Source organism: Macrotis lagotis, chromosome 7 (assembly GCF_037893015.1).
Source record: "Macrotis lagotis isolate mMagLag1 chromosome 7, bilby.v1.9.chrom.fasta, whole genome shotgun sequence".
NCBI lineage: Eukaryota > Metazoa > Chordata > Mammalia > Peramelemorphia > Peramelidae > Macrotis > Macrotis lagotis.
The window spans coordinates 48247444-48272769 of record NC_133664.1 but is presented as its reverse complement, the minus strand read 5'-3'; the positions used below and the strand labels follow the sequence as shown (position 1 = coordinate 48272769).

The window sequence follows — 25326 nt, the reverse complement described above, 5'->3', positions numbered from 1 at the left end:
TACAGGGCAACTTTATGTGGGGTTTACCTATATTAATTATAAATAATATTAGAACATATTTTATGAAAATAATTTATAATAATAATATCCAGAAAGCAGAACTATACTGAAATTGAAATTGGTACTGAACAAGAGCCAAAGGTTCAATATATCTAAATCTTACATTGCTAATGCCACAATTTGTCAATAATATTTCCCTTACATTCTATCATCTATGATATCTCATCTATGCATCACTCTAGACAAACAGGTATGGAACAGAGTTGCTCTTTACCAATCAATCAACAAGCATTTATTACCTAATATATGCTACCAAAAAGGTAGAAATCTCTGAACTTATGTGAGTTAATATTTTTTCTCTTTTTAGTTTATCAGGAGCCAGAGATCCAATGGCATAGTTGTGGTATAAAGGATCTATAAAAATGCAATTAGGAATCTACTTATAAATAAATGATTAAAAAAAAATCTTGTGTTTTGTAATAAGAATTAGAACCTTGTGTTGTGATAAGAATTAGAACCTAGTATTCTAACACAGTTCATAGGAGAAAATAACAAGCAAGAAGGTTGAGAAAAATAAGTTTTACCTCAGATACCTAGATACCAATAAAGGGAATTTAAATTTTAACACAAATGGGATAAGACCCATGATTCAAATACAGAAATGGAAGGGTATAACCTTGTTTCAAAGTACGGAAAAATCTAAGATCTGGAGCAGAGTAGAACTAACATGTTTCTACATGGAGATCTAAGAAACCAATGATGAAAACAAGGTGGGAAGAACAACTGAGCAATGATGATCATGAAAGGGAGAAACAAAAGAGACGTCTCTGGAAGCATGTGCTTCATGTTCTTTGGACACATCCAGGATATGATAGGAGCTTTCCCAATAACTATGGAATGATAGGCTTTCTTCTATCAGGAAAACTTGACAGAAGCACCACTTTGCCAGAAGAACATACTTGTAGCTCTCAATGTCATCTCTAAGAAGGTAAAGGATCTGGCAAGCAGGCAGTTATGAGTCAGCTGGTAAAGCAACTCTGGGAGGAAATTACTGTGACTTTAGTTTGGAACAGTCCAGGAACTGAATGTAGGCCATAGTCAGAAGTGGACTTTAAGTTTAGAAAAAGTATTTTATTCTTTTAGTCTTTTTTTTTAAACATATGAGTTTACCATAGAAAAATAAGCTTTCTCTCTTTTTACTTTGAAAATTGAATATGAATGTTGTTATAGTCTGTTTTCATTATTATTTTATATTACATTAGATTAAATGAATCCCTCCTTCACATCATTACATTCTTACCTGTTCTCCATCTGAAATTCCAAGTTTCTGGCCAACCTGAGTATTAATCTCAGCCACATTTTCACCATGGATAGAATGTCTCCCTTCCACCCAGCTCAAGAATATAGGCTGGTGTCCCCAAGCCACTTCTATAGCTTGATTCTGTTCATATTAGAGAGAAGAAAAATGAGAGGAAAATTATATATCACAATTTTCATGCAGTAATCAATATCAAACAAAACCCGTTCTATTTACCTATATATAACCAAAGAATGCCTTTTAAGGTTGGGAGATATTTTGTACATGGAATCCAGATTTGATGTGCGATACAAATAAATCCTTAAAGATCCTTCTTTTTAAAATTATGATTTATTTTTTTAACACTTTTATAATTGAGTTCCAAATTTTCTCCCTCTCTCCCACTCCTCCTTCACCCCTTGAGAAGGTAAACAGCATGATGAAACAACATATGAAATCATGCAAAACGTATTTCCATATCAGCCATATAACAAAAAAGAAAAAAAAACAAGAGAGAACATTATACTTCAATTTGTACTGAGTTTGTTGGTTCTTTTTCCATATAGATTTTCATGAGTCCTTAGGGAATTGTCTTAGATCTAAAATAACTGTAGACAATACAAAATACTTGGGAATCTACCCACCAAGACAAACCCAGGAACTACAAGAAGACAAAATACAAAATGCATTTCATGTAGAATGAGATGTAAACAAGTAGAAAAATATTAACTGTTTCTGAGTAGGCCAAGTAAAAAAAAAAGACAAATCCACCTAAATATATCTATTCAGTGCCATACCAATTAAACTACCAAAAATATTTTTTGGAACTATAAATCCTTTGGAATTATCTTAATTAAGTGTATTGATTAGAGTAATGAAGTCTTTCATAGTTGATCATCATTACATAATTGCTCTTATTGTGCACAACGATTTCCTGGTATTTTTCACTTTCCTTTGTAATAGTCCATATAATTCTTGCCACACTTTTCCAAAACTACCATCTCATCATTTCTTATAGCACAATAGTACTCCACCATAATCATATGTATCTAAAGGTCTCTCTAAAAAAACTTTGGAACTGATTGTAACATGGGAGATGCTGGCACAGTACTACCCATTATGGTGTACTCGTATCAGAGAAGGAACTGTTCTCTATGACCAGAGCAAAGTATTCAAAAGAAATACAAGACGTGCAAATTATGGGGAATCCACCCAAATATTCACGTGGACTCTTTGTACCTAACCTGTGGTAGACAGTGTTCTGAGCTTAGACTGGTCTCATAAGTCACAGTTGGACACACTGTAACTTGACTCTTAAACATAGTGACATCATTTCACAATTGTCTTCGAGATAGAAGAAAAACAACCAACCAACTAAAGCCACAACTTGTTCAGCCATTTACCAAATTATGATTCCCCTCCCAATTCTTTAAAAAGGTTGCTGTAAATATTTTTGAATATAGAAGTCCTTTTCCTGGGAAAAGCCAGATAGATGACTCAATGTATAAGAGCTCCAAGCTTGGAGTCTGGAAGACTCCTCTTCCTGAGTTCAAATCTGATCTCAGACATTTACTGTGTGATCCTGGACAAGTCACTAAACCATGTTTACCCCAGTTTCTTCCTTGTCAAGTGAGCAGGAGAAGGAAATGGCAAACCACTCCAATGTCTATGCCAAGAAAACCCCAAACAGAGTCATAGAGTCAGACACACTGAAAAGATAAACAAAAGGTCCTTTGATCCCTATGGGATTTAGACCTAGTAGTAGATCTGTACAACTTTACATACACAGGCCCCTAGGCATAGTTCAAAATTGTTCTTGAGAGAAATTATTTTGATGTTGCTGTTATTGTGTGTCCTTTGTTCTCAAAGAGAACCATAATATTAGGAACTAACTTTTAAAATTATTGATAACTAGAAAAAAATTATTGAGTACCTTTTCTGTGCCCATCACTCTGGGGGATGCAAGATTAGCAGAAAACCAGGCTCCTGCTCTCCAGAAGCCTGCACTACATCTGGACAATCATCAATCAACAATCATTTAAGCCCCCACTCTGGACCAAGTGCTGAGCTAAGTACAGAGACAAAGCATCGGAGTGAAATAAGTGGATTAGCCAAGGCAGCAAAAGGTCCTAGATTGGGGACCCAGATCCCAAGTGTTCCTGGAACTGGAGAGGGGACAGCTCCGTGGAGGAAACCAATCTTAAATGAGCCCTACAAGGACAGGTTTCTGTGGAGTTGAGCTGTGACCAGGTATCAAATGAGGATCCAGGCTTTTCTCCTTTATTTCCCTCTAAGGTCAGTCTCTGAAAGACAGAACTGACTCATGAAGTGGCCCCAGCCCTGAAGGGGCAGGCTCTGAAGTCTAGGGCAGACCCTCCCTGTCTTCCCCCACCCCACAACAAGGAGGCCTGATGCCATCAGCACTGAGGGTGCCCCAGCTCATACAGAGATGCAGAGGGATTTCCTGATCAGACTGTCGGAGGTAGCTCAGTGAGGAGTTGAAGACTTCGAGCTTACCTCCTCGTTATATATCCATCTGTCTGGGTGGATTGTCAGTTGTCAAGGGAATTCCCTTGGAAGGTTTATTCAAAACTTTTAGGCTCTCCATGTCTTTTGGAGAAAACACAGACCATCAATTTATTGGTTGCTGGCTAACCTAATTATCTATGACCCAGAAACTCTGACTCTCAAGGTTTTTTCCCCTTTGTCATATTCTCTAGAATGGTTGGATTAATTCACTACTCTCCCAACATTTCATTAATATGCCTGTTTTCCTTTATTCCCTCCTACATGTCATTTCTGATAGGTTTGAGGAGGTCATTTCTTTTTTTAGATTTATCAAGGCAATGGGGTTAAGTGGCTTGCCCAAGGCCACACAGCTAAGTAATTATTAAGTGTCTGAGGTCAGATTTGAACCCAGGAACTCCTGATTCCAAGGCCCAGTGCTCTATCCACTGTACCACCTAGCTGCCCCGAGGAGGTCATTTCTTTTGTCTTTTTCTAATTGATAGTGATTTAGAACATTTTTTCAATTGACTATAGCTTTTATTTCTTTTTCTGAAAACTCCCTGTTCATATCCTTTGTCAATTGGGAAATGGCTCTTAGTTTTTATAAATCTGACTCACTTTTCTATGTTTGAGAAATAAGGCCTTTATCAGGGAAGTTTCTAAAGTTTTTTTTTAATTACTTCACTGTCTATAGTACCTTTTTAGCAAAATGTAGTATCCCTGATGGTCACTTTTATTTATATTTATTTTGCTTTTGCTTTGTCTGAGATCATGATTATCCCTGCTTTTTTTCTATTTCATCTGAAGCATAAGATTATGTAAATCATTTATTTTAACTCTCTACATATCTTTATGTTTCTCATACATATGGATTGTTTTCTAATCCATTTGACTATCTGCTTCCATTTTATAGATTAGTTCATCCTACTCATGTTCATAGTTATTATTATTGTGTATTTCTCTCCATCCTGTTTATCTTTCCTCTTTTTATTCTGCCCTTCCTAAAAAAGTTTGTTTTACTTCTGACTACTGCTTCCCTCTCTTTTATCATTTATCATTTTCTCCTCTCTCATATCTCTTATCTCCTTCCCCTTATTTCCCTTTGGGTAAGAAAGATTTAAATCCCCTTCTGAGTGTGAGTGTGTGTGTGTGCGTAAACATATGGATATGTACATATACATATACATATAATTTTCATCCTCTTTGAACTAATTCTGAAGAGAATGAGGTTCAAGCATTATCCACTCCACCCCTATTTTCCTCTTCACTATAAAATCTCTTTCTTACACAACTCTTTTACGTGAGAAAAATTTTCCCATTCTACCTCTTTCTTCTCCCTTTTCCCAGGGCAGAACTCTTTCTCACCCCTACTTTTTTTTTTGAGATTATCCCAACATAATCAACATGATCTTTGTAGACTTTTCTAACTGCTCTAATAGTGATAAAAGTTCTTAGGAGCTACAAAGTATCATGGTTCCAGGTAAGAATGTAATCAGTTTAACTTTACTGAGTCTCTTATGACTTACTTTTTCATATTTATATTTGAATGTCATATTTTCTAGTCAGCTGTTCTTTTCCCTATGAATGCTTAAATATACATTTCTCCCCTGAAGGTTTGTTTATTACTCAGTTTTGCTGGATAAGTTATTCTTGGTTCTAACATTAGCTCCTTTGCATTCTGGAATATCATATTCTAAATCTTCTGATTCTTTAAGATGGAAGTTGCTCATGGGAATAATGATCAACCTTAATGGACTTGCTCATCCCATCATTGCAATAATCAGAGACAATTTTGGGCTGTCTGCAATGGAGAATACCATCTGTATCCACATAAAGAACTGTGGAGTTTGAACAAAGTTCAAGGACTATTCCCTTTAATTTAGAAAAAAAAAACATCTTATTATCTGATCTTGTTATATCTCTTATACTTTTTGTTTCTTCCTTAAGGCTATGATTTCTCTCTCATCACACTCAATTTGGATCAATGTACAACAAGGAAACAAAGTAAAGACCGACAAATTGCTTTCTGTGGGGGGGTGGGGGGGAGGGAAGATTGGGGGAAAAATTGTAAAACTCAAATAAAATCTTTAATAAAAAAAAGGTGGATGTTGCTAACTCTTGTGTTAATTTAACTGTGGATCCACAATATCTGAATTATTTATTTGTTTGCAATATTTTCTCTTTAACCTAGAAGTTCTCAAATTTGGCAATGATATTCTGGGAGCTTTCATATTGTGTTATTTTTCAGGAGGTGGTGGATGATTTTTTTTTTTTCATTTCTATTTTGCCCTCTGGTTCTAGAATACCACTGCAGTTTTCCTCAATAACTTCTTGAATTATTATGTGCAGGCTTGTTTTTGATCATGGCTTTCAGGTAGTCCAAAAATTCTTAAATTGACTCTCCTTCATCTGTTTCCAAGGTCAGCTATTTTTTTCCAATGGGATAATTCACATCTTCTATTTTTTTCATTCTTTCATTTTTGAAGTTTCATGAAGTCATTAAGTAAGTTCTTTTTTTTTTTTGATCAGGGCTTTCAAGTAGTCCAAAAATTCTTAAATCATCTCTCCTTGATCTGTTTCCTAGGTCAGTTATTTTTCCAATGGGATATTTCACATTTTCTTCTATTTTTTATTTTCTTTTTTTTTTTAGGTTTTTGCAAGGCAAATGGGGTTAAGTGGCTTGCCCAAGGCCATACAGCTAAGTAATTATTAAGTGTCTGAGGCTGGATTTGAACTCAGGTACTCCTGAATCCAGGGCCAGTGCTCTATCCACTGTGCCACCTAGCTGCTCCCATTTTTTCATTCTTTAAATCTCATGAAATCATGCTCCACTTGCCCAATTCCAATTTTGAAGCAATTATTTTCTACAGTGAGCTTTTCTACCCCTTTTTTTCCAATTCTTTCCTTCAGTGAATTTTTGTGATTCTTTAACCATTAGGTCCATTCCATTTTTTAATGTTATTTTCTTCATTATTTTTGGTGCCTTCTTTACCAAGTAGTTCTCAACTCATAATTTTCTTGTATCACTTTCATTTCTTTTCTCAAATTTTCCTCCATCACACTTATCTCCTTCTTGAACCAATTCAGGATTCTTTCCGGCCTTGGACCTTTGAGGTTTTGCTTGTAGCTGTTTTTATCTTACTCTCTTCTTCTAAGTATATGTCTTGGTCTTTCCAGTAAGTGACACAGCTTCTTGAGATTATGTTCTTTTTTTTTTATAAAGTACAATATTTTGTCAGTCTATTTCTTGCCTTTTTACTTTATGGTAAAGATGGGTGCTCACCTGGTGGAGGGGAGGCACTGTTTCCAAAGCTAGTTTGGGGCAGGGAGGGGAGGAGATCCTGTAAATTTTCAGGATTTCCAAGATGGTGTTATCTTGGAAGAGGTGTGGTCACTGCTCTTCTGGAGTGTGCTGTGGTCTTTATCTAGTAAGAAATCCTGTTCCCCTGCAACTGGAAGTACTTCTCTTGAGTTTGGAACAGTGACCAAATATCCTGCTCTCCTGTGGCATCAAATCTTAGTATTCCTCTTGACCCTGTGAATAGTGACCAAGGCTTCTGCTCTCTTGTGACCAATCACAAGAGTTCCTCTACCTGGATCTACATCCTAGAACTGCTTTTGGAAATTAAGAGTTGCCTATCAGTGCAAGTTGCATCCAGTGACAGCAAAAAATCCCCTCTAAATGCTCTCTGATCAATTGTTTCATTCCTTACTACTTCAAGGTTGAGAGCTCCTGAAGCTGCTGCTGGTGCTGTGGCAGCCCCCTACAGGGTCTGTCAATAGTGCTCCTACTGCAGGCACTGGCTGGCTCACCCCAGTAATAGAGGCCTCTTCTGTGAACCTCCAAAGCTGTCTTTGACTGAAAAAAAGGTCTCTTGATTTAAGGAGTTAAAGTTGTTTGGAAGGGAATTATGGGAGTTCAGCTGGGTCCTGGATTATACTCTGCTGTCCTGGCTCCCCCTAGTATGATTCTTTCTAACTAGTCATATAATTGCAGCTTGGGAAAGGGGTCTTTCAATAAATGACTCAGACAGATTTAGTCTGACAATTTCAGTATTAGTCATAGATTTATTCAGCAGTATCAAAAAATAGGTACAAATAATAGATGTCTTTCTTTTTCTAGGACAAATTTTGAAGACTATTTTGCCCTATTGGTAGCATAAATATCAATTTTATGCTTTAAAAATACTGTGTAGATTTAAATCATCTATTTAGATTTTTCTAATCAATCACAAATGCTTTCAATTCATAATTCTTTATAAAAAGATTATATTCATTTGCTATGGTTTGTTTTATTTGCAACTTAAAACAGTCAAGGTTTTGGCTTAGGATTTTATTCCAATCTTTTCCTTGGAATCACTCTCTTCAGTTCAGTTTTCTATTTCAACCTTTCCTTTCTTCCCTGTTCACACCTTCATTCCTCTCTCAGCTCTGCTGATACTCTAGTCTTTCTTCTCCACCATGCCCCAGTAGCCTCCTCACTTGGAAAGAGTTTTCAAGAGAAAGGTTGGAATTATAAAAATAAAGTAAATAAGATTCTGTAAGGTATAATAGCAACGATAAAAGGATGTACAATGAAAGAGAGAATTTCAGAATGCGAAACAAACTTGGGAAGTTGTGCTTTTCAAAATCAGTATCCTCATTTTCCCCCTTTCCTTACTACTGCAAATGAGAGCAGCAGGTCCAGTCATTATCTTTATCCTTTTTTTTTTTTGGTTTTTGCAAGGCAATGGGGTTAAGTGACTTGCCCAAGATCACACAGCTAGATAATTATTAAGTGCCAGAAGCCGGATTCGACAGTCATTATCTTCAAATAGAACAATGAAGCCAAACTTCAAGAAAAAAATAAAACTCCATTAGGGAAAGGAAGTTCTCCAATCTGTTGTCAGGACTTATCATTTCTACTTCTACACTATTTTCCTTCAATGTCCCCTCTTCTCTACTTTCAGTCACCCCTTAGGTGCAGATCTTCATTACCTCCCACCTGAGCAGTGGCAATACCCTTCTGGCTGATCTCCCTGACTCAAAATTTCTCCCCACTCTAGTTCATCCTGATTTACCTAAAGTGCAAGACTGATCATATCCACAGGACTTTACCTCTCTCACCCCTCCTCAAACTCCTTTCACACCTATATACACTCAATAAAGTCCTTGCAAAATGCAAGATCAATATTCAGGTGAGCTCTGTATTTACTTTTTTTTTTCTCTTTAGGTTTTTGCAAGGCAAACGGGGTTAAGTGGCTTGCCCAAGGCCACACAGCTAGGTAATTATCAAGTGTCTGAGACCAGATTTGAAACCAGGTACTCCCGACTCCAGGGCCGGTGCTTTATCCACTATGCCACCTAGCCACCCCTGAGGTCTGTATTTAAAATGTGGTAACAATGGTTCTCCAATCTACTTCCTGCAATCACTCACCCTATCACATTCATGATTAAATACAAGCTCTTCTGTTTGGCTGTTAAAGTCCTTTACAACCAGGTTCTTTCTTACGATTCATCTTCTTACACTTTATCACCCTCCCCAGAATCATCCAGTGATCCTAGCCTGCTTACAGCCTTTTGAACATTCCATCTCCTGATTACATGCTTCCAATGGCTCTATCCCTATGCCTGGAACACTATCTCCTCTTCACCTCTAACTCCATGTTGTCTCCATTAGAATGTGATACACCTGGTATTAGCATAGTGCCTGGTACATATTGTTTAAAAATATGCTTACTGGTCATATGGACTATGACTTCTGGAAATCCCTAAATGGTTCTTTCCAGTCTTAGGAATGCTAGGAAAGGAAGCCAAGATGAGGACCTTTGTAATAAGCTTCTACTTATTTCTAATAAGATAGATTTAGAGTAAGAAGAAATCCTAGAGGTTATCTAGTTCAACACCCCACCCTATAACCCCCACTACTTTTTTTTAACGTTTTGCAAGACAATGGAGTTAATTAAGTGGCTTGTCCAAGGCCACACAGCTAGGTAATTATTAACTGTTGGAGGCTAGATTTGAACTCAGGTACTTCTGACTCCAGAAACTCAAAACCTTGCAAAAAATGATGGCTGAAAACTACTATTGCATGTAGTTGGAAAAAATAAATAAAATATTTTTTTAAAAAAAGAATATCAAGAGGTCCTGGGACTAAAAAGTTTCAGAATTCTTGTTACAGGCTATTAGGCAAAGACTGTTATCTTCATCTTTATATCTTTCACTGTCCTTCACTATAAGCAGCATTAAAATATGCAGAACTGAATGAATTTACTGTATGCTAAGATCTCACATAGGAGAGCTAAGGTTTCCTTCATCTATTCATCTTATTCTAATTCAATACTTCCATCCTAATTCCCAGGCTCGAGGCACCTTAACAGATTCTGAATTCAATCCATCCCACCTGTCCTAAGGAGTACATTTATACTGCCAGTATACCTACATCCTCATAGCAATTTTTAGATACGTAAATAACAAAAATCACAAAATCTGAGAATAAAAGAAACCAGGGAAGCCAGTAGTCTAATCAAGACCTAGAAAGAAATCTTCTCTACAATATCCCAACAATGATTTATCTGAAGAATTACAATGAAAGGGGACCTGCTACTTCCCCAAAAGGGGAACTAATATTGGGAGTAATTTCTTACATCAAAACTCATATTAGTATTGTCACCCTTCAAATGGAAGCTTTGAGATGTGGCTGGTGTTTATGTAATATGTGAGTGTATGTACACAAACATGCATATACACATATGTATACACACACTATGTATATATATATGTATACACACATACATATATTTATATTTTTTTCAAATGATTAACAAATGATTTAACCAGTCAGGTATAGCAGGATTAACTGAAGGGGATGATTAAGATGAAGGCTTCTTACATGATAACATTACTTGAGAGCACAACTGTTAACAAAATAAATTAGAAATTTCTGTTACAGTAAAAAAAAGTGGATTTATTTGTATTAATATGAGAATATAAACATATATTAAATACAAGATTTGTTATATTTACATGAAATACAAGATAATAACACAACATGGGCAGCTAGGTGGCACAGGAAGTTCAGCTCCACTCACAGACACCAGTGGGCAAATGGCTTGTTGACCTCAGTTTCCTCATAGATTAAATGGTGAGCCTCTCCAGGACCTTTGCCCAGAAAACCCCAAATGGGGTGACGAAGAATAAACAGAACATGCTATAATAACATGTGGGCTGCAGGATCCAAACATGCTATTATAACATGTAGGCTGCAGGATCCAAACATGCTATAATAACATGTGAGCCGCAGGGTCCAAACATACTCTAACATGTGAACTGCCGGTTCGAACATGCTCTAACATGTGAACTGCCGAATTTCCAGTGTGCACGTGCTTGTATGTGGGTCTCTAGGTGCAAGGAGTCACCATTTAAAGGGAACCTGTGTGTATATATACATATATGTATAAATATGTATATATATACATACACACACATATGTGTGTATATATGCATGTATTTCGGGTGGCGCAGTGGATAAAGCACCGGCCCTGGAGTCAGGAGGACCTGGGTTCAAAATCCGACCTCAAACACTTAATAAAGACCTAGCTGTGTGGCCTTGGCCAACCCCATTTGCCTTGCAAAAACCTAAAACCCTAAAAAAACCAATTCTTAAAAAGCACAAGTCCGCGTCGGGCGGGAGAAGGCCGCTCGGAGGCGCCCCGCGCCTGCGCGGCCCCCGCAGACGCCCCTTCCGCGGCCCCGCGGGCTGCCCGGGCCCAAGCTCTCGGCGCGGGGAGGGGGCTCCCGGGGGCGGCCCCGGCGGCGGCCCCGGCTCCAGCCCCGGCTCCAGCCCCGGCTCCAGCCCCGGCTCCAGCCCCGGCCGGGGCGCCGGGCAGGCCCGAGGCGGCAGCTGCCGGCCGCGGCCCCCGCGGCCCCGCGGCCCCGCGGTGGGGGGGGCTGCCCGAGCGCGTTACCTGCTGGAGGTGCAGCTGGGCCGCGAGCGCCCGCGGCAGGTGCAGGAAGCAGTCGCGGACGTGGGAGAAGGCGACGGTGACGGCCGCGCCGCCCCCAGCCGCGGAGCCCTCGAGGCGGCCGCTGCCCCACATCGCGAGCGAGCCAGCGGGCCGGACCGGACCGGACCGGGCCGAGCCGAGCCGAGCCGAGCCGAGCCGCGTCGCGCGAGAGCAGCCGCGCGCCGAGAGGACCGCAGGACCCGGCCCGCCTCCCCTCCGCTGCGTCAACGAGCGTCATCGGCGCTCCAGCCAATCCCGGGCCGGCGCCTCCCGCCGCGTCCTCTGATTGGACGAAAGGGATCGAGGCCGACCGGAAGCCCCCCTGGGAGGGGGCCGAGGCGCCCGGCATGGCGGAGGGCGGAGGGGAGCTGGGGGGCTACTACCCCCACCACGCGCAGCGGCCTGTCTGTGACTCGCGAGCCAAGTATCGGGAGGGCCGCAGGCCCCGCGCCGTGAAGGTGAGGAAGCAGCGGGGCGGACCCGGACGGGGCCCCGCGGGAATGAGAGCCCAGGCCCTCCGCCTTGTCAGGTTTCCCTCTATGTTTGCGATCGCTCGGAAGAGGAGGAGGAGGAGGAGGAGGAGGAGGAGGAGGAAGGTCCCGGGCAAACCTTCGGGTTGTAATTCCTCGGGTTCCAGGGCTCCGATGCACCCATTCATTCTTTCAGCATTTCTTTTTTTTCCCAAGGAAATGGGGGTTAAGCGGCTTGCCCAAGGCCAAGGCCACACAGCTAGGTCCTCCTGGCTCCAGGGCCGGTGCTCCATCCACTGCGCCGCCTAGCCGCCCCCTCATTCAGCTTTTCAAATGAAGGAAATTACCCTGAATCTAGCATAAATTAAAATTCACCGATTAACAATCCCCATCGTAAATCTCCAGTCTAAAGATAAGTGTGTGTAGCCTTTTCCCTGTTATACTAACCTCTGGTTCTGAAAACATTTTGAGTCATTTTCAGAATAACGTTTTGTTGCTACTTTTCAGTTACAGGTTAGTTTAAAAAAATAAAGATGTCATTTATTTTCTCCACCCGAGTTCACAGAATCTCTAAAACCCATCCCAGGGAGACTAAGAAGCTTTGTGTTCAAACAGTTAAGAGTTCTATAACTCTATAAGTGGAGCCTGGTTTATTGGTGTAGCAGAACATCACATTGGAAAGCAGGATGCCCAAGCTTACTAAGAGAGTCATTATTATGAGACCCAAAACCTTCCTTGAGTTTCCTCTTCTGTAAGATGAAGCAATGACTGGATAGATTCTAAAATCTCTATATCCTCAAAAGACTGAAAATAATTACAACGGTTTTATATCTCCTTTGATTTTAAATGGCTGGCCTGGATTTATGCCAGATGAATAATAAAGCATCTTGAATCTATGCTTCTTTGTTCTTACATACATCACAGTGTTATCAGTGAGAAAGCTACATTTTTTCAAATTAAAGATTTTATTTATTTTGAATTTTACAATTTTTCCCTTTATCTTAGAGGAAGCTACATTTTAAAACACAATGTCGTAACTGTTCAAAACATAGTAATTTGAAAATTACTTTCAAGGTTGAACTCTGGCTTGATTAGGCCTTATCATGAGAATTTTTAGGTGCTATATGAGGAAAAAGATTTGAACTACATCTATTGAGATAGTGAAGGAACTGGATGTTATGTTACTGAAGGATTGACCAAAAACACTGAAGACACCCTGAATAAGAGAAGATTGGTGGGTGGCTACGTGGCACAGTGGATAAAGCACCAGCCCTGGAGTCAGGAGTACCTGGGTTCAAATCCCATCTCAAACACTTAATAATTACTTAGTCATATAGCCTTGGGGCAAGCCACTTTAACCCCATTGCCTTGCAAAAACCTAAAAAAAAAAGATTGGAAGGGAGAAGATGACAGACAAGAGTGATATGATATTGGAAACAAAGTAAAGACTGATAGATTGATTTTCATGGGGGGTTGGGGGAGGGAAGTAAGATGGGGGGAAAAATGTAAAACCCAATATCTTTAATAAAAAAAAAAAGAGTGATATGATAGCTGTTTTCCACTACTTCAAGACCTGCTACCATTTGGGGGAGAAATTGCTGATGCCAAAGGGCAGACTGAGGAGCAATGGGGAGAAATAAGAGGCAGATTTTAGTTCCCTATAAGGAGAATTTTCCTAACAACCCCATCTTAAAGTGAGGTGATTTGCCTCAGAAAAATGAGTTCCCCATAGCTATAGGTCTTAGAGATTGGAAGAGGTGCTATAGAGGTGATTCCTACTTTGGTTTGGATTGGGCCAGATGACTTCTTGAGTTTTCTAACTTACAGATTCTGTGATAAATATAAGAGGCATTTTTATTCAAGTATCTGTGAAAAAACATTAATGCATCTATATTTCCTTTAGGTTTATACAGTCAATTTGGAATCTCGGTACTTACTGGTTCAAGGAGTTCCTGCAGTGGGTGTCATGAAGGAGTTGATTGAGCAATTTGCTTTATTTGGTGCTATTGAACAATATAATGCTCTAGATGAATATCCAGCAGAAGAATTTACAGAAGTGTATCTAATTAAATTCCAAAAATTACAAAGTGCAAGGTAATGTGGATGCCCAACACATTTCTCTTTTTATGATCACTCTAAACCAAGATTTAGCTTTAGTCACACCTAGATTTCAAAAAAATCTGTACTTTTTGACCCAGTTTGATTGGTTTCTCTCACATAGCTCCCTCTGTTCCATAGGGAGCTCCTCCTTTCACCCATTCTAGGACCTTCTGCTACTTTGTATAATCTACTTATTTCACATAGATACTCTGTCTCAGTGCTCTGCCTAGAGTGGGTGCTAAATAAATATTGATGATTGTTCAGATATAGTGCAAGTTTCTTGAGAGCAGGAACCTGGTTTTCTACCACTTTTACATTCCCCCCTGCTCGCACTACCCCCAGAGCCATCCTGATTCATATCTGACCACTAGACCCAGATGGCTCCAAAGGAGAAAGCGAGACTGGTGATTTAGCATAGCACCCCTCACGCCAATTCATTTGTATGTTGTAGCATCTCCTTCTGATGTCATGGTCCTCTTCAAGATCACTTCCCTGATGGTCATCTTTGAGAACAAAGGACAAGTGACAATAATAATATTACCCCCCTATCATTGGATCATAAATTTAGAGTTGGAGTGCCACTCAAAAGCCACCTGGTCCATCTCTGTAATTTTAAGAATAGGAAACTATATCCCTGGGAAATTAAGAGATTTATCCAAGGATAAAATGGTAGCTAGGTGGTGCAATGGATAGAACACTAAACTTGGAGTTAAGAGGACCTAAGTTCAAATTTGACCTCAGACACTTAATAGCTGAGTGACCCTGGGCAAGTCTCTAATCCTTGTGTGCTTCCCTTCCTCTTTGTTAAGATGAAACAGTGGCAAAACTGCTTCAGGATCTTTGCTAAACAAACTCCAGATCACAGAAATTTGGACATGACTAAAACGACTCAATAGAGTTAATACAGAGGACTTGACCCAAGTACTCTGGCTCCAAAGCCCACATTTCCACTACACCGTGCTCCTCCCAAGTACACACTGTTTTGTTCACTATTCCATCTCTCACCTTCATAGTCTTCCATGTCTGGGCTGCCCTGCTCTCTTCATCTCTGTTTCTTCAGACTCCTAGTTTCTGTCCAGATATTCCTCAGGTACCATCTCATAGATTAGGTCTTTCTTTGTCTCCCTACTGGTTGTTTCCTGCTGATCCTCCTGATATTTTGTATATACTTTATATTACCTGCATATGTATTATGTCTTTACATCACCCTTCCCATGCCTTCCTCCAACCCCTTGGGGACAGAAACTTTAGTTTTTGATTCTGGATCTATCCCCAGTGCTTGGACATAGTAAGCACTTAATAAATGTTGAATTTAAAATGATATGATACAAGTGGGTATGGCAAGTCACTTAGCTTAGTGTGTTAACACATGATGCTAAGAAAAGGAAGTGGAGATATTCATGGTGTAGTTTGGAAGAAGGCCATCAGAGTCAATGGACCCAGGCTTGAACTCTTTGTAAAATGAGATTTGGAGTCGATAGGGTACCTAAAGTCCTCTTCAGCTCTAAATCTTCTATTGTATGATCTGAATTCATTACTTTCTTGTCCCTCATGTGGACCATTTAGCTTGTTTCAGACCACAGATTGTACCTTAAGTCTGTCTCGCTGTGTTTATATGTGCCATTGTACTCTCTGTCTTCAAGAAAGACAGAGAGATTGTGAAAGGTTCATTGCCAACCCAGCATGCTTGGAAAAACAACTTCAAGCCTTCTTATCAGTTGGATCTAACTATGACTTCATGGACCATACCATTCCAGGCCTTTGTATCCTCCACCATCTCCTGAAATCTCTCCATGCTCATGTTTATTGCTTCTATGATACTAACCATTCAACTTATCCTCTAGTGTCCCCTTTTTCTTTTTTCCTTAAATCTTTTCCAAGATCAATAATTGATCCTAGGTTAACCCACAGGTGCTACATCTTTATTTAGGAGCATGCATATTTAACGTGAGGATCATTCAGAAACTAGGGAATTGAAGAATCTCAAAAGTTTGCTTTTGTCAGTGCATTTTAAGCTATTTGGTTATGTTGTCATTTTGAGTGAACCTGGATTAATAGACTGTATTCTCTCATTTCTGTTTAGGATAGCCAAACGAAAATTGGATGAGCGGGGTTTTTTTGGTGGTTTACTTCATGTGTGCTATGCTCCAGAATTTGAAACAGTACAAGAAACCAGAGATAAACTACAGGAGAGGCGACGATATATAGCAAGAACAACTGGGGCTAAAGGTGTGCAAATCATGATCTCATTATTTTTACTTTTTTTTATAATAGCTTGAGTCAGTGAATGCTGATTTTATAATAGCTTGAGTCCTGTTCATTGGGTAGGTATGTTAGCTTTGCCTGGCAACTAACTGCATTCTAGATGCCCCACTTGAGGTTCTTGCTTGACCTCCCCAGTTGCTTTGAGTAGAATCAAGGGTTTCTGAGTGAGCAAGATAGATTGATTGTCTCCTGAAAAGAGCAGCCAGAATTAGGGTTCTGGTGATGTTTTTCTAGAAATCATCTTTAGTTCATCCCTTTTCTTCAAACTCAATGAGTTGTCCAAGTCTTAACTTCCACAATTTTATCTTGCCACACCCCTCCCTCATTCCTCTCCCACGGACTATTATAAAACAACTAAACTGGTTTTTTACCTTTACTTTCTTTGCCTTCTAATCCATCCTTCATATAAATGCTAAAATAATAACATGCCTGGTACATAGTTCTGATGTGAATTTTTTAGCCTGGGATTTCATGCCCTCTGAAATATGACCTTATTTCACATTCTTCTCCTTCATTGAAATTGAAATATTGGCTATTTCTAGATTGAAATTCTAGCAGATTGAAATATTGGCTATTTCTAGATCTATTTCTACATTTCCCAGCTTCTCTATATCTGCTCAGGCTAAAGTTCCTTGCCTGGGAATACATACTTTGCTCACCCTTGATTGACAAAATCCTTTTCTTTCTTTAAGACTCCCAGACAGGTGTCACCAATTCCATGAAGCCTTCCCTAGTTGAAAGTGGTCTTTCCCTCTTCATGTCTTCCTGGAGCAGTTTGCTTGACTTCTTTCCCTCAAACTTATGAATTAAGGGGAAGTATGTACTAGACCATTAGAATATGTCTATGATAAAATCATCTGTTATTTTCTTGCAGTTTATAAAAATCATATAATGCATGTTTTTCAAAATTACTACAATAATTAACTCTAATTTTTTCTTTTAAAACTTTAGAAGATAAAATCCAACCACTAACAAAGAAAAAACTGTATACAGAACATGGAGTTACAAAAGATCTCAGAAAAGACTTTCAATCAAAGACATCTGAATTTTGTGTGACCCCTTCAAACACTTGTTCTGAAAATCCATGGAATTGTCAATCTAACTGCCAGAATTCAATCCCATCTCTTGTTTCCTCCAAATATACAGTCTTCCAATCAGGAGAGCTCTTAGAAGGAACACTGATCTCCCCTCAGCATGACAGTAACTCTAACAAAGTCAAGTCAAATTATAATCAGAATAACTCTTTAATACAGAGTATAGAGATGGAAATGCCTAAAACTTCAGTAGACTATCTTGGATCCCCAAGGATTACTCCCTCTAATAACGGGATTGCTAGATTCATGCCTCGAACAACTCAGCTGCAGGAAAGAAAGCGGAGAAGAGAAGAAGACCGTAAACTTGAAACTTTTCTTGAAACAAACCCAAGAAATAAAGAGGTTATTATTGGGCCACAGCTACCAGAAATCCCCAAAGTGGATATGGAAGATGAATCTTTAAATATGTCAGCTACTTTAATCCGGAATAAACTTAAAGAGGTATGTATATTTTTGCAAGCTACTTTGAAAGACTTTCATTTGTTAAGCCTTTAGAGCAACTCAGTAGAGTATCATCTATGACTTTTAATAAGCTATTGTTATTCACTTTTTATTTTTGTGGAATGTTTCTCTCTAAACCATATTGATTCATAACAAAATAATCCAATTTAAGACTGAAATAGTTTTGCTTTTATGTTAATCCTTGCTTTAAAAAACATTGGTGTGATTATTTTACTATTTAGTAATCAACTTAAAGAACATTTTAAGAAATGACTTTACTCCAAAATTCAGCTTTTTTATTTTAATTTGTATGTTACTTCTAGACTCTTGAAAAAAGGGAGAAGAGGCCATATAATAAAAACATAGCTCTAAATAATGGGCCTATAGTACAGATTTTTAGAATTCTTTCTCATTTACCCTTTTAATCTTTCTTAAGCATTAGGGTTAGATTAGCAATCTCTGTATTTCTTAGCCAATATTAGCGTAGGGAAAATGATCAAACTTCCATTTTGTTTTGCTTGAACTACTTATCCAGGTTTCTTCCCAGCTGTCTATTAGAATCCCCATATTTCCCCCATCCTTAAAAAAAAAAACTTTCTCAAACCCTCCCCTCCTTTCACACCATCATTTTCCCCCTGTACTTTCAGAGCCAAACTCCTGGAAACAACTATATTTATTGCCTCCAATATTTCCCCACCTCCTTATTTTCAGCCCTGTGCAATCTGACTTTTGTTTCCACCTAAAATTTTTAAATTTCAAAGTCACCATTGATCTCCTGGTATTTTCTCAATTCTAATCCTTCTTGACTTCTTTTGCAGACTTTGAAACTGACCACTAGGAGGGGATATTATTCTGATTGCTAGCCACAGGATTTCCTCTTATCTGCCCTGCTTACCTCTGTCTTCCTGGTTGAATCATCTATGTTCTATTACCAAGTTGAAGTGGAAATCCCAAGAGGCATGTGCTCTCGAACTTGCTCATACAGACACACACTCACACGCTCTCCCTCCTCTCTTCCTTCCCTTCTTTCAGTTAACAAGCCTTAAGCACCTATGGTATTCCAGTGCTCCACTGGCCTCTCGGGATACAAAGGCAGGGAAACAATCGCTGACCTCTAGAAGTTTAGGTTCTGCTAGAAGAAACAAAACTGTGCAGTATGAGTAAAAAATAAATAGTTCCCTAGGAACCACCTCATCATGTTGAAGATGATGCTTGAGGTGACTTTTGAAGGAAAATTGGGATTGAGAAGCCAAGGAGGACATGGGGCAACCAATAACAAGACATGGCAGCTTTGAAGGCTGGATTGGAGTAGAGAGATTTTGGAGGTAGAGAGGACAACCTGGAGACTAGCAATGACTCAGTCAGAGTTGATCAGGGCCTTGACAGGCATTGATCACCACCCAAGGTGGGGACACAGACAAAGGCAAGAGCTATTGTAGGGGCAGAATCAACAAGACTTGTTGATGAGCCCATGAGTTTTGACTCTAGATGACTAGAACAAGAGTGGTGTGTTGGACAGGAAGGGTGAAATGTGGAAGCGTGGGGTCTTGAAAGATGATGAGTTTTGTTTCAATAACAGTGACTGCAGATTTCCTCTCTGTCTTGATGAGCTTTTTCATCTTCTGTGGAAGCAGTTGGCATCACTCTGCTCCTGCCTTTCTAAACTTTATCTAGGCCTAGATAGCTCTACCCGAATGTCCCATAGCTATCTCAAATTGAGCATGTTCAAAATAAAACTCCCTTTTGTTTTCCTGAGACCGTGCTTTAATCTTAATTTTCCTATTGCTGTCCTTCTATCATCTGAGTTCACAATCCCAGGGTCATTCTTAACTGTCTCATAGGCAGCAACTTGCTAAATAATACAGACCTCTTGTGGGATTCCAGGCCCAGTACTCTCTCAGTCTCTGACTAAAGAAGAGCAGATGCCCCTGTTTAGAATCCACAGAAGTAAAGTTGACAGTTCCTAGGAAATTCTAAACCATATGATTTATAAAATTCAATTTTATTTTCAGATCCACCTTCTTACTTCCCTCTGCTCCTTCCCTATTTCATTGAAAATGCAAAAAAAAAACCCAACCCCAAACTTTTACATATACATAGTCAAGCAAAACAAATTCCCATGTTGGCCATGTCAAAAAAGATATATGCCTCTATTTTGAGTCCATCATCTCTCTCTGGAGTTGAGGGTTTCCTACTCCTTGTTGAGTTTTTGGGAATTGTGGTTGGTCATTGTGTTAATCAGTGCTCCTAAGTCTTTTAGAGTTGTTTTTACATTGTTGTTCCTGTAAAAAATGTTCAGGTTCTGCTCACTTCACTTTGCCCCAGTAAAGCATACTTTGATCCCAAAGAGAGAATTGCATTATCAAGAACTGGTAGCCCAGTTCCAAACTAAATACATTTCTTTTTTTGATGGGATTTTGTTGGTAGGTCCAGAATGCCATAGACATCATTTATTTAGATTTTAGAAAACTATTTGATCAAACCTTTTGATGCTATTGTGAACAAGATGGAGAGAGAGAGAGAAAGGCAGGTTAGCCAGTGGCTGAGTGAGGTGGGTTTACAATTTGATGAATGACTAGACCCACAGAAAAACGACTAATGGTTCTGTTACCTTCTGAGGCCTGTGCTTGACCTCTTCATCATGGGCTTGGATACAGGGCCTGCCATGCTCCTTAAATGTGCAGGTAAGGTAGGAAGGAATCCATTGGATTAGTCAGGGTCCCTCCAAAATGCTAGCAGTCTGAGATGTCAGACTGAATCTAATGAGAGAAAATTGAATGGAAATAAATGTAATACACACTTAGGTTTAAAAAGTCAACTTTTTAGCATCAGATAGTTCATCCAAAAAAAATCTGAGGATGTTGGTGGACTGCAGATCAATGTAAGCAATAGATATGGAACTGGAATGGACAGTAGAGTTCAACCTAACCATTTTACAGATAAGGAAACTGAGACTCTGGAAAAATATATGATTTGTCCAAAGTCATGGCAGTAAGTGGCTCAGTCACATTTGAACCCAGGTCCCTTGACTTAAGTATTCCCCAGTCACTCCCCAGGCAATACTCTATTCTTTATGTCACATTGCTTCCCTGTAAAAGAGATGTAGTTGTCTAGGATTAGGAATGCTGTAGCCCCCCCCCCCCCGCATTCTACCCTAGTCAAAGCCCATTTGGAATGTTGTGTTCAGTTCTAGGGCCATTTTTTGGAAAGGACATTAAGGCAAAGACTGTCCACACAAGGGCGATGGAGCATGGAAAAGGGCTTTGAGATCTTGCTATATGAATCAGGTTGGATATTTAGACTGGAAGAGAAGACGTTATTGGGGAAAGAAAGTATTTGAAGGACTGTCATATGGAAGAGGTAGATATGCTCACAAGGATCTTAGGCTGCACAAGAAGGATAATGGGATGGTGTCTCTCCCTAGAAGTTTACAGGAACAAATGATTCTTTGATTAGTTTTTGGGCAAGATGACTTCTTGGTTCCTTCCCAACTCTGATCTGATAAAGCGATTTGCTTAGGTTTCAGAATTGGACTTAGAAAGAAGGGGCAGCAACAGTAGAATAGTAGAATGAGTAGATTTATGAAATCACCTAGATAAAGAAAAGATGGGTAGGCAGTGTAATTTTTTTCTCTCTTAGATTTTCATCTATGTCCCCTCATCCTTTCACCTGTCCCTTGGTGGGTCTTTGTTCTTCTAAATATGCCAAACATGAAAATTTAGAACAAGCCAAGTCATACATAGAGAGAAGCTGAAGTTGATCTTAGTGATCTTCAATGAACAAAATGACTTTACTGTTAATAGAATTCACAAATATTTCCTCCATTTCCTCTCCCCCCCGCCCCCAATTTCCAGTTCTCCCATCTGTTTCTCTAGCAGGAGCACTAGAAGTAGCACCAATGGTTTAGGTCTCTAATTTGATTGGTGTAGGGGATCTGCCAGTAAGAAAATGTTCTCTATTTTGGCCTCAAATAGATTTCTCTGAAACTTGAGAAGGAAATGTTTTCCATCTCATTATGGGCTAACAGTGTTACTTTGAACCTGTTTCTGTTCTTTGAAGTCAAATCAACCTTCCCCCAAAATGTGTGCTAGATAGAGGCCTGACTGGAGTTGTCTTTACTGAATATCCCTCCTAGTACTTTATTAATGTGTACTAGATAACGAAAGGAGGAAGAAAATAATTTTTGGTGATTTTTTTTAACTAGGTAATTTCTTCCCAACAAAAAGCTTCAGAGGACAAGCTGGAAGATACATGTAGAAGTCACCCATTAAAACAAAGAAGAAGAATATAGAAGACTATAGATCGCATATTTAAATTTATAACTTTTAATACTCTTACTAAATGTTTATCCTTTGAACATTAAATAAATTATTCAATCTCATCTTGAAAATTAGTCCTTTTTGTATTTGTATAAATGTCTTATTTTGATATTTATATTTAAATTATAAACAATCCATTGCTTCTGCCTCAAAATAACAGATCACTTCACATGTATAAATGTCTGGTATGATTCATAATATAGCCAGAATTTAAAGCAGCCAGGATCCATTTCTGATTCCCTTTACAAATAGGGTTCAACTATTCACAGTTGAAATTCAGTGTTTAGGTCTTTGAATGCCAGAATTTCAAATTCAAGACACTTCTGGAAAACAAAATAGGCCATAATTGAATGTGTTAGGAAATACATTGTTGCAGTATAGTTCAATTACATCTCTAACAAGTGACTTATTGAATTTTGCTGAATTTCTAATTTGCTAAAAGTTTAACTTCTCCCACTTTCCCTTGTATCCAAACCTAGTTTAGAGAGAATAAAGGCTTGAGAAGCTAACTGGAAAGAAGCTGGTGGTGTCTATATGGAGGAGAGGCCGTTTAAAAGGCATCTTTAGGATAAGTCTTAGCTTCTAGCTTTCTCACCCAATCATCCCCATCCTCTTTTTAACTTTGAGGTACTTGTTTTGGTTGTGAGGCAATCCCCCTGGCAGGTGGACACTAGCCAGAGGCACAGAGAGGTTGGGAGACTTGCCTGCTCCTACAGTCACCATGTGTCAGAGACTGGACATAGGTCTTAGGAGCTCCATGTGAAGCTTTTTGCTCACAGTGCCTTCCTCTTAGTTACTTGTATCCCTTGATACTTGCCCCGAAACAGAATGTTATCACCCTGCATTCTTTCCCCCATTTCCTAGAATAGTATCTTGAACATCAAAGGGACTGAATGAATACTTGTTAAATTGAATCTATTTTTCTCAAAGGGGATTTTTTTTTGCACAGAATGGAGCTTATACCCTAACATAGGTTAACTCATGTTCCTTGAGAGGAGGCTCTCCATAGGAGTGGAGTAAAAACCTCTGGCCACTGTATTTAATGCAAAGAACCAGTGGCCTTGGTGGAAGGAAGTGGTCTCCCAGGGGCTATTTGTGAAGATAGTCTGCTTATTCTAATCCCCCCCTTCTAGGGCAGGGTTAGAATGGGCATTAAGGGTGATGATTTACCTCACTTTCTGGTAAACATGGGCCAAATACCTCCAACAAAAGATGGTCTTTTTTTACAGCTTGCTCAAAGTCTTCATAAGACAGCTTCCCATCATTATCACAATCCTTGGAAGGAAGATGAGCATTTCTTAGCATATAATAATAATAATAATAATAATAATAATAATAATAATAACAGCATTTTTAGAGCACTTTAAAGTTTCCAAAGCCCTTTACTGATAACTCATTTTATACTTATAACAACCCTCTGAGGGAGGTACTTTTATCATCCCCATTTTACAGGTGAAGAAACTAAAGCCCAGTGAAGTTAAGTGATTTGCCCAAGATCACACAGCTAGTATGTATATGAGACCAAATTTGATCTCAGGCCATTCAGGCCTTCATTGTAGCTTCCCATCACTCCTCCCATCCTCAATGAGTTTGGTACCTGGCTCACAATTCTTTCTGAAAATCCTGCCCTAATAGTTGGGGAGACTTTAATATACATTATATAATATGCCTCAAAAAACCTAACCACTCAGTTTTTCAACCTACTCATCTCCCATGAGCTTAGTCCTCCACCCAACCTCAGCCATAAGTAAAGATCACCAAATCCTTGATCTTGTCTTCACCTACAGGTGTCTGAGAATTCTGAAATCCCCTCATCTAACCATAATCTGGTGACTTTTTACTTCTCTCTGCCTTCCTTAATAACCCTACTCTTCATCCTGTTATTTCCTTTTAATTCTCTCCAGGTCACCTCCCTTGCACTGGCCAGCTCCTCATCTTGACTCTACTGACCAATTCAACCCTTCCCTATCCTCTCTTGAATCTCTTGTCCGCTTATATTTCTGATTATGCCCAGTCTGATCTCAGCCTTGGATTATATCCATCATCTTCCACCTTCATACATATGCTATTGAGAGAAGATGGAGAAAATCATGTAATTACCTTAACAGCAACATTATGTTATGATCAACTATGATATAGACTTGGCTGTTCTCAGCAATACAGGGATCAAAGACAAAGACCTGGCTTGGAAAATGCCACCTACATTCAGACAAAGAACTATGGAATCTGAATGCAGATTAAAGCATACTATTTTCACTTTTTTTTTTTTTTTAGGTTTTTTTCAAGGCAAATGGGGTTAAGTGGCTTGCCCAAGGCCACACAGCCAGGTAATTATTAAGTGTCTGAGGCCGGATATGAACCCAGGTACTCCTGACTCCAGGGCCGGTGCTTTATCCACTGCGCCACCTAGCCACCCTATTTTCACCTTTTTAAATTTGTTTTTTGCTTTTTCCTTTTTCATAGTTCCCCCCTTTATTTTGATTCTTCCTTCACAGCATGACTATTATGGAACTATAAGTAACACGATGTACATATATGTTCTGTTATCAGATTAACAGCTATCCTAAGGTGAGGGGGGGGGGAAGAGAGGAAAAAACTTTACAAAAATGAATGTTGAAAACTTAAAATATAAGTAGAATTGAAAAAAAGAAAAAGAAAATCAGGTAATTGTTCCAACTGAATCCACTACAAATATATATTACATAACCTCAACTGGGCCCTCGCTGCTGCTAGGCCATCCTAGCTTACCTCCCTTATCACCTCCCTAGCCCACCCTCCAAAACTGCTCATCCCTCTTCAAATCTGTCATGGTTCCACCTCCTCCTGCTCCTTCAGTTCTTTCTTTTT

At 39.2% G+C, this 25326-nt stretch overlaps 3 protein-coding genes across 5 annotated transcripts in view; 1 reads left to right on the top strand and 2 right to left on the bottom strand.

Annotated features, from left to right (window-relative positions):
• LOC141492498 (peroxisomal ATPase PEX1-like) overlaps positions 1-15386 on the bottom strand; it is a 51527-nt gene extending 36141 nt beyond the window's left edge. Inside the window, exons 1-2 of one of the 2 annotated variants that reach the window (XM_074192820.1) lie at positions 15366-15386; positions 1301-1441 (exon numbers count right to left, since the gene is read on the bottom strand). In XM_074192820.1, coding sequence (XP_074048921.1) covers positions 1301-1441; positions 15366-15371 — 147 coding nt within the window. In that variant the 5' untranslated portion in view covers positions 15372-15386. Of the gene's footprint in view, positions 1-1300; positions 1442-11751; positions 11956-15365 lie in introns of those variants that run through there. The other variant, XM_074192821.1, reaches the window with a different exon arrangement.
• Positions 11959-22557, top strand: LOC141492499 (RNA-binding protein 48-like). The gene is made up of 5 exons (XM_074192822.1): positions 11959-12248; positions 14164-14354; positions 16444-16589; positions 17577-18160; positions 22365-22557. Exons 1-5 carry the CDS (start codon positions 12138-12140, stop codon positions 22449-22451), a joined length of 1119 nt encoding a protein of 372 aa, XP_074048923.1. The 5' UTR covers positions 11959-12137; the 3' UTR covers positions 22452-22557.
• The window catches only part of LOC141492500 (calaxin-like), a 30035-nt gene continuing 27206 nt past the window's right edge, over positions 22498-25326 (bottom strand). For both annotated transcript variants that reach the window (XM_074192824.1, XM_074192823.1), the window contains 2 exons: positions 23650-23754; positions 22498-22802 (listed from right to left, as the gene is read on the bottom strand). In XM_074192824.1, the coding sequence (XP_074048925.1) occupies positions 22743-22802; positions 23650-23754 (165 nt within the window). In that variant the 3' untranslated portion in view covers positions 22498-22742. The remainder of the gene's footprint in view (positions 22803-23649; positions 23755-25326) is intronic.

What these genes read in the sequence shown, in the direction of transcription:
- LOC141492499 (XM_074192822.1), top strand. Translation starts at nt 12,138, where the DNA reads ATGGCGGAGGGCGGAGGGGAGCTGGGGGGCTACTACCCCCACCACGCG. An exon ending in GCAGGCCCCGCGCCGTGAAG is followed by an intron (nt 12,249 to 14,163) that starts GTGAGGAAGCAG and finishes TATTTCCTTTAG; the next exon opens with GTTTATACAGTCAATTTGGA. An exon ending in CAAAAATTACAAAGTGCAAG is followed by an intron (nt 14,355 to 16,443) that starts GTAATGTGGATG and finishes ATTTCTGTTTAG; the next exon opens with GATAGCCAAACGAAAATTGG.